Genomic DNA, 18,648 nt, shown 5'->3' with positions numbered 1-18,648 from the left:
CTAATTAATTGAGGAAGTTTAGATGCATGAACCCCAAAAATGGAAGTATTTGTAAATTGGTAGTGCAGCTACCCTTATCTGCTGCTGTTCTCGGTGACATGCCCAGTTAGCAGCCTGGGAGGAAAATTTTGTTGTTTGCAAGAGACGACACCCAGAAGACAGAATGGCTGAACTGACTTGAACTGAGACAGTCAGGGCCCTTCCTCCCCGGGACTGGACAGCAGGTGGCAGTGTGAGTCCATAACAGTTTGAGCAGATAAATTCAAGCTAAAATCAGAAAAAATGAAAAGAAAAATTATTTATTTTTACTCCATATTAGTCTTCTGACCTAATCAGTAAAAAAGTCATTATTCACACAACACTGGGCAATATGCATTGTAATTTTTAACAAATAATAGGAAACTGTTAATGTTTTCACAGGAAATACAGTTCTGTCTTGTGCAGCAATGGTCATTTATCACTGCACTTTGTGAAATCACTCATTTGTTCTAATTTGAATGTAAATGACTCTAAGGTTTTACAAATAAGGTGACAGACTCACATAAATGTAATTGCAGGGTTCATCTCTCTCTTTTTATATATCACTCATTAAGTTATGAATTAAATACATCGTATTAAACCAGGGGCATGTCCAATGATGATATTGTAATGGCAAATTACTCTATGCTATTAGAGGTGTATTTTTTATTCATGGACATTAATTTGTCATTAAGCGGCATTAGTTTAGCACTTTTATGTGGAAGACGTGACCTGAAAGAGGAGACTTAACAGCTCTAATGTGAAAGAACAGAAATACGAGCACCAGATATACAGGGTTTTGTTGTGTGGTTTGTTTTTTTTTTCTCCTTACCTCCTGTAAAGAAGCAGAGGGACATTTTATTTGAATTTGCTTTGATCTAAAGCACTTTGAGTTATGTTAAGCTATTTTAGCAAAGGTATTTCTGAAACATGAACATGCTTTGGTTATAAAGTATTTACCAATATGGGAAAAGCCAGAATGCTAAGTACAAAATGGTGACTATAAATCATGTGTAACCTATGAACATGAAGAGAACACTGGGCTTGAAGTGAGTTACAGTTTGATTTTATCTCAGAAGTGTCACTGTGGTAGAGATTTAATTGTCCGTATTTTCTTTCCTTTGTACTGGCTTAGCCAAAATAGAACTGTTTGGTTTGGTTTTTTTTTTTTCATGCATTATTATGAATTAAGTATATTTTAACTCCTCTCTACTTTATATTTTTAAGTACAGTATTATTATGTTCACAAAGGTCAATTTCAAGTTTGAAGTGCAGGAGCAGAATCTTTCTTAAGGAAATGAGTGAGAAAATGTATTGTTTGATGGAATTTCAGAGGCAACTTAGCCCCTGAAGTATTAAACTAAGGAAAATAGTGAATGACTCACTCTGCTCCATCTTTAAAAGATTTTTTAAAAGACCTTGTAAAGTTGATTTTACAGTCAATTTAATAATTCAGTTTCAAAACTGTGTTTTGTAATAGTGAAGATGGACTGTAGTCATAAGGATCCAAGTTGATACATTCTCCAGTTTTTGCATTTTAGTCTGTTTTGTAGACCATCTCTAATTAAAGACAAAAGAAGTATGGACTTGATATGAACCTATGTATTTGGCAGTGGATTCCCTGCCCACCCACTCTCTGTTACGTTTTTCTGATGGCTTAGTCATTACTGTTTGAGCCACCTATGTGAAGTGGTCACAGCATATTCAGCTAGTGTTGTGGTAGTCGTGAAAATGACCTAAGCCCAAATTATTTTAAACTCAAATTTAACACTTTAAACTACTCTTAAATATTATTTTGGTACTTAATAGAGAAGCATTTTTCAATGAACTCTTTAGGTTTGTAGGGCAGCACAACAAAGGAAACAAGTTCCATGTCAGATTGTGGATGTTCTCCAGTAGATCTGTTAGCAGCAGTAAATCAAACAGTATTCTAGCACATTCCATCATTTATGGTGTGTTGCTCTCACAACTGTGTGAGTAGAATTTGCCAGGGAACCAGCATTTTCCATCAGAATGGCAATGTAGACTAACTATTTAGAGCAAAAACTCCGTTTCTGTCCAGGGTACAGAATAGGCCTTGAACCCAGAATGAATATAAGTATACACATGCTGTAATGACTTACTGAATCTTCAGCAATATGTCATCAGAGCTTTGAAGGTTATAAATTGTCCTCATTCATCTCACTAATTCTAAAAATTAGAGATCCAAACCTAGGGATTGGTGATATCAACAACTTTTTAACTGTCAATATTGTCCTGCAAGTGTGTTATTTCAAACTGAGAAATGTCTGTAACTTCATTCACCTGTTTTTTCCTGTGTAACCTAGTCTAAACATCTGTTTATTAATTTTGAGGAAGTTATTGCTAAATTTCCCATCTGTTAAACAGAGTTTTACAGAGTCTGCTATTTCTACCACAGAGTGTTTCTAGCTGCATAGGTAGCACTGGATCTTAAATGACTTAAATCAGGAAATTTATTTGTGGTTCAGTGGGAACTGAGCTGGTAACATGTGGTATTGTCTCTATGGTAATTTTTATGGGAGCTATAGTATCCTCTGGATTAGAGGGGTAGTAATATATTGACTGGACTTGTAAACACTTTGACCTTTGTTGTGAAAGCTATACAATGGAATTTTTTTCTAAATTCCACTTCAATGTTTTCTCCTTGTTTACTGTAAGCCACATCTGTTCTAATTATATATGTAAAGGGCCTTGAATTTACATTGCATCTCAGCACACTTGTTTATCATGGGGAAAGTATTGTAGTAACCAACACTCATTGAGACTGGAATTCCCACTGACTTGAGATGGCATGGTGTGGACATACAGAAAGCTAGAGGGATAGGCTTAATGTATGCCAGGCCCCAAATCAGTGTTGTTATGTGCTTGTGTTCTGGTTTTGCCTGCCTCTCAATATTTTTACTCATATTTGCAGCATTACCATCTTCATGGGGAACTGAAGTATGCAGGGAGTATATGTATGCAATGGTGATGTCAAGGACCCCCAGAAACGGATATTGAAAGTTTACTGTGACTAAATACTTGAAATTATTTGATAGCCTAGATATGGTTGTGACTCTTAACTTGCATGTGTGTTGTTATACACAATTGGTAAAAAGTCCTAATGAAGTTCTGAACTCATATAGTGCCATTCAGCCGTGGACCAAAACTTGAGCAGATTAAGGGAACTTCTTGGAAAGGAATAAAACAAGTAGCAAAAATTATCAGTGTGTGTGGAGGGAATATTTTGGGTTGGGGAAAAGCAAACAACATTAGGTATATGTAACCTTTTATAATCTGTTAATAGGATTTTGCTTTTAGATGTGGTTGAAATCTTTGAAATTTGAATGTTTTAGCAATATTTCTTAATAAAATTTGTATTTGAAAAGGAATAATTTTTCTAACATTACATGGAATAATCACTGACTAAAGACTTCTTCAGTAAGCTGTAGTTAGTTTTTAAAAGCAGTCACTGTTGATAGATTAACTGCAGAAATACAGTATTTTGAAGCTATATCCCATCTTTAAATGCCCTTCAACTGTTAGAGTGTCTCAGAATCCCAGAATGGGTCAGGCTGGAAGGGACCACAGCGGGCCACCTGGTGTAATGTCCCTGCTCAAGCAGGTTCGTCTTAGAGCACATGGACACAGGATTGCATCCAGACAGTTCTTGAATATCTCCAGTGAGAGAGACTCCACAACCTCTCTGGGCAACCTGTTCCAGTGCACGGTCACCTGCACAGTAAAGCTCTTCTTCATATTCAGGTAGAACTTCCTGTGCATCAGTTTCTACCCATTGCCTCTTGTCTTACTGCTTGTGACCACTGAGAAGAGCCTGGATCCATCCTCTTGTCACTCTCCCTTTAGGTATGACATTGAGGTGCCCTCTCAGTCATTTCTTCTCAAGGCTGAACAGGCCCAGCTCTCTCAGTCTGTTCTTGTAAGAGATGCTCAAATCCCCTAATCATCTTTGTAGCCCTCCACTGGCCTCCCTCCAGTAGCTCTATGTCTCCTGTACTGAGAAGCTCAGAACTGGACACAGCATTCCAGATGTGGCCTCACTAGGGCTGAGTAGAGGGGCAGGATCACTTCCCTTGACCTGCTAACAGTGCTTTTCCTAAGGTACCTCAGGATACTATTGGCCTTCTTGGCCAAAAGGGCCCACTGCTGGCTCATGGACATCTTGTTGTCCACCAGGATCCCCAGGTCCTTCTCCTCAGAGAGTGTTGCTTCTCTTGATTCTGTTGTGTCTAAAGGGGAATACAGGAGAGGGGCCCTTCAAACCCATCATGACTCTGAGAACCTGGCAACTATCTGTAGTTGTGAACACTTAGAAACTGGGCCTACAATGATCTCTTCTGCTTTTAAAAGTGGTGTCTTCAAGGTGAAATCTTGAAGTTGGTGAGAAATGTCTTAAATATATGGTGCATTTATTACATGTTTTTGTCTTGTATTTCTGTGGGGAAAAATAAGGCTGATGGTAAAGGAAGGAACTGTGATGGTTAGCTGTTTCAGATTTGGGAGTGGGAGGTTGAATTATTTTTTTATTCTTGGTAAGAGCTGCTAGAAACTAAATGAACAAAATTTGTCATGATCTTTGAAGGCTCATGCACTGCTGCTGGCTGTCATCTTCAGCTTCAGCAGTGTGAACATTCACATGTATTAGTTTTGGGAGGACTTGTGACTTGTTTGGTACTACTGAAGATCAGATATAGGAAATGTCGAACTGGACATTGAGTCAAGGCTCATTTTTTATGTTTGACCTTTGTCCTTTCTAGATGTTCGGATTTTGAAAGGCAGATTTACCATAATTTCTGACCAAGGGAATAATAGGTGAATCCCTAGTCAATAATGCTCAAAATACGACTCAACTCCCCATGATCCTCACATGTCCTGATTTTTTTCTTTTTTAATTCGGTAGTTCTTCCAGATTTTTTTTCATTCATTTACTTTTCTACCCGTTTATGGCCTACTGCTGTCCCTTTTTATGCCGTTAACCTCCTGAAATCAGTTGTGATTATTACATTGTAAACCTACTAATCACACAGTTCTTAGTTATGGGAAAGCGACATGTTCTTTTAACTGCACAAATTTAGGAACAGAGTGTTGTACAGTTTTTTACTGGGAAAAATGCCTGTGCAAAACATGTCCAGACATTTTGCTGATATATTGAGTTGTACCCTAGCTTTAAATTTTGTTAAAATTGGTGAAGACAGGAATTATCTAACTACTTAAGCACTGGAGTGGGTTCCAGTCATTCTGGGTTCTGTTCTTGTATATTCTGCATCATGGGAAATCTTTTAAGTTATTCCTCTGCTCCTCCTTTTTTCTTCTCTAAAATGAAAATTTGCCTTGAATTTAGTGCTGTGAACTAAAAAAAAAAAAAAATCTAAATGATTCTTGAGCTGAGGTCAGATATTGCAGGAGCATAGAGATACCTGAACAAATAACAGTTTTCCAAATAAAATGGAAATGTTGCCTTTTTATCATTCACATACTTATAATCAGGTTCTTTTAACTGCTGAGTAAATTCGTATCTTCCTGCAACTCCAACAAGTCTTGCTTTTGAGAGAAATGAGAAACCTTTATAACCTCAGAAGTCAAAATTGCACAAATATTTCCTTCTTTACCTGTACAGACAGTTGCCAAAAAATCTTGTTTTATTACAGGCATTTTTTTTTAATGTAGAGCTGCAAAAAGTTCGTAATCCCATGATAGCAATGTGAACAGCCCTATACTTCGTAGCTCTTTGGCCAGGGTCACTCTGATCCTACATTCATGTGCTAGAAACTATTTTCTGATAATTTAGTCAAAGCTTTTTTGACTTTCATATAATCTCTCCATTTTATAAATATCTTTGCTCAAGATCAAATCCTCCATCAGTCTTTCTTTAAAAAACTAAGTTGAGCACCTTAAATCTTGTAAGGTTGTTTTTCCATCTTATAGTTTTTTCACATCCTTAAAGTGTGGACTTCGGAACTGGGACCAATAATTGAAAAATAGCTAAAAAATGCAATGTGGAAGCAGCAAGAGGGTTTGTTTCTTTTATTGGACAGTACTTGGTGTACATTTTATGACATGAGCTTTGCTGCTTTTTTTTTTTTTTTTTTTGCCACAGCACTGTTCTGAGAAATTATGTTGCAATTTATGTCTGCTTCTTGGTGCCTCCTGATAGCTTGTCAGTGTTGTGCCAAATAGAGCCTGGTATATTTTCTATATCTGTGTAGCTGTTTTACTGGTTCTCAGACAGATACGGATATACACACACTTTTTCTTTTCTTAATGTGATTACTTAAACGGGAAAGCCTGACCATACTCATTCTCTCATTCTCATAATTTCTTACCCAACTGTTCTTGCAGAATCTTCTCCAAAGTCTGCAGACAAAACTTACTATTCTCTACTTCATTTAAACTGTTAGCAGTATTGGATCTAGAATTGTTTCCTTGAGGACTTTGCTGGGAGAAGTTGAACTGCTTTAGAAGTTACAATGAATAACTTCATTTTAAGACTGTCATTTAATAAATTTTTGATCTAACATGCATCCTACTGTATGTGCTGTATGAAATTTATGAAATATTATAGCACACAACATTCCCTAATTCTCTATGTGTTAAATTTTTCTCATTTTATGCTGCCAGTATTTCTTGTAAACTTGGAAAACTGAGCTCTTCTGAGATTACAAAAACATATGTTCCTTTACTGATGCCTTACTGCTTTCATGCAAGTCAAATGTTAGTAGATAGCTCAGGTGATGTAATTTTTATAATGCATTGGGAACTACTGATTTTAAATAGGTGATTGGTTCTGCTTTGTCTATCAAAGTTATACTCATTGTTGAGTTATCTTACACTGGATTCAGCCTTTCTGTAGATAGAGTATCACATACTGCCTTCAAATTTTAACAAAGTTTTGTTGGTTTGGGTTGTATAGCAAATATTTCTGAGATTTGAATTTGACTGTGTTAGTCAGCCCATTGTTCCACATATTTTAGACAATTTGTTTCATTCTCTGATGTTATTAGGTGTTCAGCTCACTACAGTTACTCTTTTCCAATTCTCAATTTTTAGCTGTTTTATTAGCTTTGTTAGCCTTAAGCTTTTGGTAACAGGCTATTGCCTGGGAGAGGTCTTCAAGAAAAGTGCCCACTTGCTGGGCTTAATACAGAGCACACATAAACATCAATGAAGTGTTCCAGAAAGAAAATGTCATAAAAATATTGTGAAACAGTTGTTTGCATCATATGATATATTCTTTGCATATGAATACCCTTATTCGTATTTATACCTAGAGTGTTGAAATTAGTATACTGATAATTTTTAATATACTCTCTGTTCTTTAGTGTAACATCATGAGTGTTGACTTAGTTAGTGACTATGATGCTATTTATCAGTCTTCATTATTTTTCATTTACATATATGCAGAGCAGTTGGGGGAACTATCATCCAACTTCACTAAGAAACCACGTCTTCTCTGAATTGTGATTCTAACTCTCCTGCTATATTCCAGTATTGTTTGCCCCTTGTAATCTCTGTGCTTCTTGTCTGGATCTGCTCTCCTGTTCTTTGGTCTGGATTTTTTTCATGCTTCTGTATCTGAAAGTGATAGTGTCTTTCTATGACCTGCTGGGGCTCCACAGTGAATCCCAAGGAGCACAATAGAAACAGACTTTCAGCCTTCAGATTTTGTCATTGTGATTAGGCCCGCAGTGGACAATGATGCAGGCATAATGTTTCTCAGCAGTGGAATAGATGGTTCAAGTAGAATGGGATTTTAGACTGAAAAGTTTAAAGAAGTCATTACTGAACATATCCAAATTACTTTTCTAGAGGCTGATGAAGGGTGTCAATAGAAATTTTTCGCAGTGATGGCAACTCCTATGAGCTATTTCCATTCCGAATATTTTAATGTGGAAAGAGTAATGGTCTTTACCTGTCAGTCTCATTCTTAGTAAAGTGTACTATGCTTTTAGAAATATTTTCAAGAGATTTTGAGGTGATTCACCTGGAAGCTGGAAAACTTCAGCTTGATGTATTAACTGTTGGCAAAATAGTAAGTTACTTAAAAAAAGGCACTGGAAAGGGAAACTGTCAGGTACACTAATACTTATTTTAATAGATATATTGTTAATGTTGATTTTTAATTTGTTTTCTTTTTACTCTCCCCCTCCCTTTTTGCTGGTAATGGGGATGGGCATTAGGAATAAAAATCTCACTTTAACAAACCCTGAATTAGAAATATTTTTTCTGTTTGTATTTTCACTATGTCTCAAGTTTTTCCTACTTATTACTGATTTAAAACTTACATTGACTTTCAGTATATTAATGATGGTTTACTTGCCTACTTTTCACAGAATAGAATCATTAAAGTTGGGAATGTCTCCCAGATCACTGAGTACAACCTTTGAACACCAGTGTGTCAATTAGACCACAGCACAAAGTGCCATGTCCAGTTGTTTCTTGAACACCTTCAGGAATGGTGACTCCACCACTTCCCTGGACAGCCTGTTCTAGTGCTTAACCACTCCTTCAATGAAGAAATTCTTCCTGATGTCCAACCTGAACCTCCTCTGCACATCTTGAGGCCATCTCTTTTTGTTCTGTCACTAGTCGCTTGGCTACAACCTCCTTTCAGGCAGTTGTAGAGAGCAATAAGATCACTCCTGAACCTCCTTTATTCCAGGCTAAACAACCCCAGCTCCCTCAGCTGCATCTCATAGGACATGTGCACCAGACCATTCACCAGCTCTGTTGCCCTTCTCTGGATACGCTCCAGCACCAACATGTCCTTGTAGTGAGGAGCCCAGAACTGGACACAGGACTCGAGGTGTGGCCTCACCAGGGCCTCATACAAAGGGACCTTCACTTCCCTGGTCCTGCTGGCCACACTATTTTTGTTACAATCTTGGCCTTCTTGGCCACCTGGGCACACTGCTGGCTCATGTTCAGCTTCCTGTCAATCAGCACCCCAAGTCCTTTCCAACTGGACTGCTTTCCAGCCCCTCTGCTCCGAGCCTGTAGCACTACATGGGGTTGTTATGACCAAGTGCAGGACCCAGCATTTCACCTTATTAAACCTTATACCACTGGCCTTGGCCCACTGATCCATCCTGTCCAGGTCTGATTTGAAACAAATCTTAAGAAAATTATTGAAATAATTTTCCCCCCAGTAAGTAACTGGTATGGACCAGGACAATTATAAGATTTGTTACTCAAATATAGAAAGAAATTAAATAAGTAATTGATAAATAGTTTCTGAGCATCCTCAGTAGAATCTATTGCATCACACTTAATTTATAACCTGTCATATTATTTCTGTCCTGCCTGGCAGACGGCAGGGCTGTTACTGTGTCTCACTTCATGATCAAGTTTGTAGAGAATTTCCATGTTTGGATCTATTTCATGCGAGGTAATTTATAAAGTTAAAGAAGCATTAATGCTAGTTTACAAGGTGCTGCTGAAAAACCATGAGTACTGTGAAGAGTTTACCCACGCAGAAGAATAAATGAAATCTTACTGTGAAAGGTATAGAAGAGGACAGCTAAGATGATTAGGAAGGCCTGTTTTATGTGAGGAGATAGAAGAGCTTGGCTTGTTTGGTCTAGTAAAATGAGGGCTGAGGAGTAATATGATTGCTTTCTGTAAATATTTCAAGGGTGTAAATACTGGGGGATGGGGGAGCAGGGAGAGAGACGTAGTGGTGTTAAATCTAGAAGATACTGTTGTCACAGAATCAAATGCATATTAACTGTCTTAAGTAAATTAAGATGGAAATTAGGAGATGGAGTCTCAAAATCAGGTGAGCCTTCTTGTAATACTAGTTGGGAACAATATGGATATTTCTTAATTTATGCTGAAGATGCTTTGATGAGCTTGTATGGTATGGTAGAGGAATAGGCTTAAAATCAGTGAAGGCCTCAAACTTCTATTAGAGCCTGTAAAAATATATATATAAAGGAAGTAATACTACAGTCCTATTTTGTTTGTTTGTTTGTAATTATTTATGTTAGCTGCTACTCCTGTGAGCTTTGGGTTTCTAAAGGACAACACTTGCTCTTTCTGGATTTGTCAGTATTAGCAATAAAAACAACAACAACAAAAAAGAGAATGTTTACCATAAAAAATTGATGGTTGTTGATGGATACACTAACTCTGAAGAGTTAGCAAAAATGTAAAATAAAACATCTGTAAAGACTATGTACCAATATTTTACAATTGCTACTGGAGTAAAGAGTACAGGAATGGGTATGGAATATGTCATTCCTCACAACATATTTGAAGACAAGGAAAGCTCCCATAATTGGCAAAACCAGTAAACACTGATAAATCTTATCAAATCCTCCTTTTGTGTTTCTACTCTCTGAAATGGCATAAAAGGGACAGGTGAAGGGTTAGAAGGTTCTCAGTTTCCACTTTATCCCTGTATTTTTATTTGTTACATAGTACACTGAGTGCTACAGTTATCTGGCAGGGAGTACCTGGTAAGATGTGAAGCTTTTAATTTGGGGAGTTTCTGTGCCAGGTACAGTTAAAAAAAAATTCTAGAAATTCCTACAGCAGCATCTGTTAGCCAAGGGAAAGCAACTATTGAAACCTCTGCAGAACCTTCCCTGTGGTTGTTCCACTGGTCCTGTGAAATTTTAACTGTGTAGTCTTAATGTTTCAATATTATATTTCTTTCCAAGACACACATAATTGTGTATGCAGTATATAATAGGGACGTATAATCAGAGTCACTTAAAATATTTGATTTGATTGCCAATTGAAAATATTTGCACTATTTTAATAATGTAGATTAATCTGGATGAGATTCTAGAAAATGTTTGCTTTTTTGGTTTTACTTTAGAGTATCTGCATATGGCATGTTTCAGTTTCTTTTTTGAAGACCACACACTTGTATCATCGTATGAGCAATCCGAGGATGTCATGTCTTCCCACTGTGCGTGTGAAGCTCATGGGCCTCCTTTGTGCCTTCAAAGAGGATTCTCACTAGCACTAGCCAGCAGGATGGAACCAGAAAACCAAGCAGATGTAGAGGAACACTGAGAAAGGAAATGAGTTCTCACAGGGTAGAGGGAAAATAATAGGGCTGACATATTTTGATATTGTTGGCCTTTTACTTACCTCTAGACCTACTTTGAAATAGCAGCAAGGATGCAAGTAAGCTTTTCATGCTCTAAGGAGAAAACAAAAGAAATAATTAGAGAAAGTGTAATTACCAGAAAAATTATTTTATAAAATGAGTCAGTTAGAAAGTCATTCTTTCTTATGCCTATAAACACATCTGCAAGTCTGCACTTACAGTAAATGTGATCAATTTTATACATTGAAACATTCTGACCCAGCAGTTTCACTGTGACCAGGCTTCAGCAAAATGCCTTTCATGGCTCATCTCTGGAGGGCTTTGGTGTTTGATGGAGGGAAATTTCAAATATGATCTAAAATATATTTTTTGTGCTTATGCTGATTATGAAACATGTCTGTCTGTTGCTGTGCTGTTGAGTGTGTGCATGTTCTATTAGTTCTTTGATAAATGTGTGAGGTTTTGCAGAATTAAAAGCTTTGATATAGAAAGGGAAAGCTAGAACCAGCAGAACTGTATTTCTTTTCTCCAAAAATTGTGTTGATCACATTTGTTGTCAGGTAAGTATATTTTTGTCGCTACAGTTTTTCATTTTATTACTATGCCTCATCTATTTAAAGTCCATCTTTGCTATGCTTTTTGTCTAGGTTCTATTCTGAATAGTGCAGCTGGTTCACAGTATTTAATGTAGCAGAGAACCTGGAGGGCATAGGGTCAAGACCTGTCGTGCTAGGTGCTGCTTAAGGATTTTGAATAACCATGTCCCTGTCCCAAGGACCTCACATTTGGGGTCTTTTGCTTTAAAGAGGCTGAACTCCTTTTAGGAAAAGGGGAAATAGTGTCACCATGCAACTCTTCTCTGCTACAGCAGCCGGGCTAGTCGTTTAATACCTTGATTTATAACAGTGTTGTAATCTAAATAGGAAGCAGGTGGAGTTACAACTGGGTACGATACTTTGGATATTAATGGCTTGGCTTGGCAGTGGAATTCTAAAGCTGTATATACTTTTTCTGTCTTAATTATGCATTCATTAAAAGCTTTTATACCCAACAGAATAAAGTAAATATTGTTTGATCTCCGTAGTGTGCTCCCAGACTGTAGATTTGCACAGCAGGGTCTTGATAATCTGAATAAATTGTATTTCCCCAAGGAGTTTATCTTTCAAATAAGGTCATAAAGAAATGCATTCTTTCCCCTTAGTTCTCCTTGTGCTTTTTCTGCTATTTATAACACGGAGCAGAGGAATAGAGGTATATTGTAGTCTGCTGTGTACTTGGTTATGATTAACTCTAATTTATCAATCTGTTACATCCTTTTCTTTGGCTTGTGCAAGGCAATTATTCTTTAAAGTACAAATGAATAAAGATGGATTTGGAAGTAATTTAAACACAATGTTTATATCTATTTTTCCTGTTTCGCAATTTATCATATCACTATATTAAAATACAACTCTGCATTAAAATATGGACAATGTTACATCATTTATTTTGAATATTTAATATTGTCATCTTTCAGATTATGTTTGTTTGGAAAACATATTTTCTTTTATGAGGGTTTTAAATGTCAGCTGATTATTAAATTGGTTTGGCATCTAAAGGTTGATATTACTGAATCAGAAGACCAGTAGTGTGGAGCAGTGGATTCCCTTACTTCAAGAGGGATGTGCACTAAGTAGGATGCATAGGATCAAAGGTAGTTCTTATTTTAGCAGTACACACTAATAAATAATTTGGCCAATTTGCTAAATTGGTTTGAGTTTACTGTGATATTTCAACTTCAGTTGTAAGTACTGTATGTAATTTTATACATGTTTTCTCAGTCTGAATGTGTTTCAGCAGTGTAAGGTACATCATATTAGAAGAGATAGGATCACTACCTTTCCCTAATTCTCTTCAGCTCTTAGTGACAGTTCTGCTTGTGTTCATATTTCATCCTTCATTTCAGAAAAGATAAGTGGAACATACTTAAAAGTTTATAAAAAGAGAGATTAAAAGTTTCAAGAATTTACATAAGCCTGTTTTGTATTGCATGTTTTTAAAGAACAAACTGTAATATAGTACCAGAAGGAAGCTGCACTCTACTTTAAAATTTTATAGTTGCTCTTTTGACACAATATAATAAGATCAGAGAAAAACAGAGACTGCCAGTACTCTTACTCATGACCACACCTAAATTTCCTGTTTAGTAACCTATTTCATCATTTATCAAAGTTTTTAATTCAATTAAGTGTTTAGCGTGAAAAATCTATTCAAATCAGACTCAGCTGGCAGTGATTGCTTTGATCCTTCCTGTGGGATTTTATTAAAGCTAGAAGGTAAGATGCATTTTACTTGCAACTAACTTACCTACTGCATTTTAGCCTATTTCTGAAAGTTATCTGATCTGGGCTATACACCGAGCAATCTCAGTGTAACATTTTTGCCCTCTAGAATCATCACAGAGACAGTAATGTACAGTACTGTATAATCTTGATTTGAATATTGTTATGACAATCTGATAATTATCATTTGTAAAAGCTGAAGCACTGCTTGCCTCTTTGTCTGTGAAATACAAACCTGTAGATCAACTAACCTTACAACACCAAAAATGAAATGTTTCTGATTCCAGGCCAAGACCAGTTTTAACAAAACATACTTGCAGTATTCATCAAGCAGTAAACTGTAAGTCCAGCAGGTCACTAGCATATTATATTAAGTGAAGCATCAAAAATCATCTCAAACTTCACAATAAAAATAAGTAAACAAATAACCTCCGTAATAAATAAATAAACACACATACGTAAATAAGCATATGAAATAAGTTATTACATATAGTAAAGTAAATTAATAATTGGTGAGATTTTATTTATCCATCAGTGAGAATCTTCAACTGTAAGGAAACCTTCATAAAAACAACTTCAGCTGGTGTTGATTTGAGGGCATAGGGGAGTTTGGATGATCATGAAAAAATAGCCAAACCAAAAATGAAGGCTTATCAGTGTCATTCAGATTTCACTGGAAAGGGGAAGACTGCATTTGTGTGTCTCATTGCTGTTGCTCTCTAATGAGGAAAGATTTTATTATGTTATCTACAGTATTGTCCTCTTCTGAAGCCCACTAAAAGCCACGTCTCCTTCTCCATTGACACTTAGTGGGGTTTGATTAGGCATTTATTTTAATTGGGCTGTTGATCCTTGGTCACAGTACTTTACTATTTATTTATTTATTTATTTATTTATTTATTTATTTATTTATTTATTTATTTAATATTTTTTATCCTCCCCAAATACAGCCATTAACTACAAAAGCTCAATAAATACACACTGAGCTCTTCTAAATTTCTTTCTGGCATTTGGCATTCATTCAATCAGTGAGTTCTTTGATAAGAAAGTTTTCCAAACCAGGAACTATGGTTGTTGCTTGTCAAATACTGTGATGTTTACTTTGATTAGACTCTTATTTGTTGTTACCACTACTGCGTAGCCATAACAGAAGTGGTGTTGTGAGGTACCATCTGTGATCTGAAGATACTAAGTCACCAAGCAAGCATACAGACCAGATACTTCTCATGTAAAATTCATTCCTTTCTCTTTCTTTCTGCAACTGCAAATTTATCCCTACCTCCTCTGTTAGTGTGAAGAGGAGCTGACACCAGAATATCTGTGGCTTTTGGGATGATGGCTGTTAGTGCTTGTTCTGACAGCGTAAAGAACTTTTCTTTGTTCTTCAAAGAAAGCAATGCAAAACTCCTATGCAGCTGTTTAAGTAGATAATGAACAGGATTTATCTTTAGTGTAGGACTCTGCTAGAGAAGGTGCGCTGTTCAGAATGGGAGGTTATGTAACAAGCAGGAACCTCCACAGGAATTCGATTTCATTTCCTCCAGTACTGACTCCTCTAAGCAGGTAAAAAAAAATTCTTTCTTCACTCTCCATTGCATATGCATAAACAGCTCCACAGGCATTGGGACAGGCACCCAATTCACACGTTCAAGATGTAGTCCATAAAACATTCCAAAAAACCCCTCTTCGCACTTTCCCATCTTCCCTGTTGCTCTGCTCTATCTGCCAGCCGTGCAGCTCATTTGACATTTACAAGATTTCTTGTCAGTTTCATTTGGTGCTGCCATTCCATCCAGCAGAGCAGTGAAAGTGAAATTGACTTAATTTAGTCTGTTTCTCTTCCTTGCTCTAGTCCCTATGTTAACTAACCGGCAAAGTGAAACTGACGAGACTTCTTGTCATTTTCACACATGGGGCTGGTCAAAGAGAAGGCAGCTGATAGGGAGCAATGCAGGAAATTGAAAGATGAAAACCAGGATTGTGGAGGAGAGAGGAAGAGAGGTGTGAGCATACAGCAAGAACAGAGAAAACAAATAAACACGCTTTATTTCCAAGATGCTCTGGGTACTTTTGTATAATGCAAGTGACTTCTTGGCCTCTCTCCTGAAGAGAACGGTATGGTCTAGAGCAGCAGTAGTCAGTTGTCCTGATACTAATTTATGAGGGATGCCAAGTTAAAAACGTTAGCCCATGAATATAGGTCATTTGTTAACAGGGTGGAAAAAAACTTCCTGCCTTGAGTTACTGTAGCCTTTGTCTCTTCAAATTTTCAGCTGCTAGAAGGAGGGGGAGAAAAAGCAGGAGGCCAACATCTACTACAGGTTGATGTCAGTGGTTGGAGAAAAAAAAGGATTAATTTTTTTCATTGAAGAAAAATTCATATGTAATAATATGTAGCTAAGAATCTTGTATTTTGTGAGGTTTCGTGGAACTAAATGTTGTACTACACAGGTGCTCTAGCTCAGTCAAAACAGTAAATAATGAACAAACAACTGCTTTGTAACAAATCACGGTACTTAACAAATACATTTGTTAAATCCACTTCTTAGGTCCTATGCGCTCTTGTCATACAGTGTAAATCATGCTGCTTTGTTATATTATGTGCTAATCCATATTTCTTACAGATGCTTTATGCACATATAACCTTAGAAGTTGCAATATAAATTAGTACTATCATATGTATTAGCATATGCACTGGTAGCATTTACACATACATTTTGAATGAGGCTGTGTTAATTAATTTCAAGTTCTATTGCTTTCCTTCTCCACAGCTCCAAAAGAATAACCTTTTTTCATTATCTGAGACCTGTGGGGGTTTTTATTCTCTGTTTTGTGTCTGTTTGTTTGTTTCTCTGAGATGTATTTTGTTTGCTTCATCCATTTAGGAATTAAACAGTTTTAATTACTTGGACCTGTATAAGCTTGCGGACCTCTTCAACCTCACTTTGTTGGAGAATGCAGTCATTGGCTTCCTAGTAAAACATCTCTCTGAGCTACTGAAGAGTCATCCTGAAGAAGTTCTGGCACTCCCATACTGTCTTCTTCGAGAGGTTTTTAAAAGCGATAGACTCACTTCACTCAGTGAAGAGCAAATCTGGCAGGTAAGGAGATTGGTGAACAACCAGAATGTGTGATACTCTATAAACCATAGCAGTAATCTGTTGTTTTGAAACCCTGGAGCAATCTCGAGGGAGAATAAGCACTTGAGCAAAAACTGTGAATAACAACTGAGGAAAATTTCTAAATGAAATTCCAAAAATGTTGTGTTGTGTTAATGCAATTACTTTGTTTGAAAGAGAAATTTGTCATACTGCTTAACTTGCACTACTTAAATATAGCCTGAGATTTCCTTCCAGATCGAGCTTTGTTGGTGGGAAGACATGGCTGATGCATGCAAGTCAATTATCATTGCCTCTGATGAGGCTAGTGCTGCAAGTCTGGTGGCAAACCTGCTTCTGCAGTCTGTCCCATTCATGTCAGTCACATTTAGCTGGGTAACTTCAATAGTCATTTAAATTGTTTGGGCCACCACAGCTGACTTTGCCTGAAGCAAATTAGAGAATCATCACACAGGCAGCTCTGCTCAGAGATGAGTGGAAGCTTCAGCGAAAGGTTTGTGGCAAAAAGCTGGAAGTGGTGATCACTTACTTTAAAAAAGCAGGATTTAGAAAATAGCCAGGTTGCTACCCATAGAATATTTACGAGATAAAAGCCTTATATTGTAACCTTAAATGTGTGTCTTGGGAAGAAACCTAATAGAAAAAAACACATAGCCTCTTAAGAGAAAATCAAAAACTAAACCAGAATTTATCCTGGGAAACATTCCCATCATATGTCTGTAAAAATTGTAATTCATGATATCGTGGAAGGCAATCTCTATAATATTGGTTACCCAAAGACTTCTCTCTCTTTCCTTTTTGCTGTCATGTGTTATAGAGGAAAGTATTCCTTTGTATTTCAAGGCAGAATGTAACTTGCGTGAAAGAAACCTGTGCATTCTTTTTAGGAGGTGGGTTATACTGATCCAACAGAGAAGACTGTGAGTCAGAAAACTGATTTATATTTCAGTGCCTGTTATTTATCTACTTATCTTTTGGATTATTCTAAGGAAGTAATTACATTTGTATGCCATCATTTTCTCTAAGTGTAAAATGTGTTTTTATCTGTGGGGCAGTTCATGTTCTGCAGATTAATAACGTCACGCAGGAACAAATATTTATTCTTAAAAAAGTGAAATTTTCAAGTTAAGCTCTTCAAGCCACAAAACCAATATGTAGATATAACTTAACCCTTCAGGCTGGTAACCGGCATATTTGTTTCCAAAACTTTGAGGCTTTAGATTATGTAGTATTTTACAAGGATAACATTTTCTGCAAATACTAATATGAAGTTAGACTTCTTCCTGTCTTAATCCCTGGAGGATACCTGTACAACAGAGCCCGCAGCACACTACAAATGATGATGGCTTGGGTTAGGTTGAGGTTTTTTAGGCACAGTACAGTACTCTACAGTCCTAGCCCACATTCTCTTTACTAGAAATAAGTACAAGTTTTTGATGCACAGGCTTATTCATGGAGCATGTTTGATTGGCTGATAAGGTTTTATTGTCATTTCTCTGCAGGGTCTCTGTAGCTAGGGTGAAATCTCCTAGCTACATGCTTGGGTATACTTTTGCTAGAAAAGTTGCTGCAGAAAGCCATGCAAATACAACTTCATGTTAGCTCAGTAGTGAGCAACTGCATCCAGAGTAATATACTGTCTGTAACATGCTGTAATGACATTTGGGAAGTGGGAGTGATGCCTTTTTCTTCCATTTTAGGCATCAGGAGTTTTTAAATCCTGTGTCACTGTCCTGTCCTGCAGAAAAACTCAGAAATAATTTTCTTAATTGTATGCACTCCAGTCAATGAGCACTTCATGAGGCAAATATGACAAAGACTCTGTTTCTGTTGCAGGGTCATACTGGGGAAAGATACTTATAGGTAATATGCTGCTCTCTGAGTGACAACAAACTCCACACTGTCCATTTAAGTGTTATCATAATTGCCTCTCTAAAGGTTACTAATGCTGTTCGGAAGAATTTTTTTAAACTAGTTTTCCGCTACAGGCAAAACATGCATGGGTGTTTTTAATTCAGTCTGTGCAACCTGGCAAAAAACCCCATATATTTATAAATATTCCAGGTCTTCAGAATGAATTAAAAGACACATATAAATATTTACCAATTTG

At 36.8% G+C, this 18,648-nt stretch overlaps 1 protein-coding gene across 6 annotated transcripts in view; it reads left to right on the top strand.

Annotated features, from left to right (window-relative positions):
• The window catches only part of KLHL32 (kelch like family member 32), a 123,745-nt gene that overhangs the window by 69,198 nt on the left and 35,899 nt on the right, over positions 1-18,648 (top strand). For 5 of the 6 annotated variants that reach the window (XR_003573537.1, XR_003573538.1, XM_027904219.1 and 2 more), the window contains one exon: positions 16,305-16,520. Coding sequence is in view for 3 of the 6 variants with exons in the window: in XM_027904219.1 (XP_027760020.1) it covers positions 16,305-16,520 (216 nt within the window). In the remaining 3 variants the exon portion in view is untranslated. Of the gene's footprint in view, positions 1-16,304; positions 16,521-18,648 lie in introns of those variants that run through there. The other variant, XM_027904222.1, reaches the window with a different exon arrangement.

This window comes from Empidonax traillii, unplaced genomic scaffold (assembly GCF_003031625.1).
Source record: "Empidonax traillii isolate 1590-97213 ecotype Southwest subspecies unplaced genomic scaffold, ASM303162v1 scaffold1022:size207980, whole genome shotgun sequence".
Taxonomy (NCBI): domain Eukaryota; kingdom Metazoa; phylum Chordata; class Aves; order Passeriformes; family Tyrannidae; genus Empidonax; species Empidonax traillii.
The sequence above is the reverse complement of the archived record's forward strand: the minus strand, read 5'-3'. Positions and strand labels throughout refer to the sequence as shown.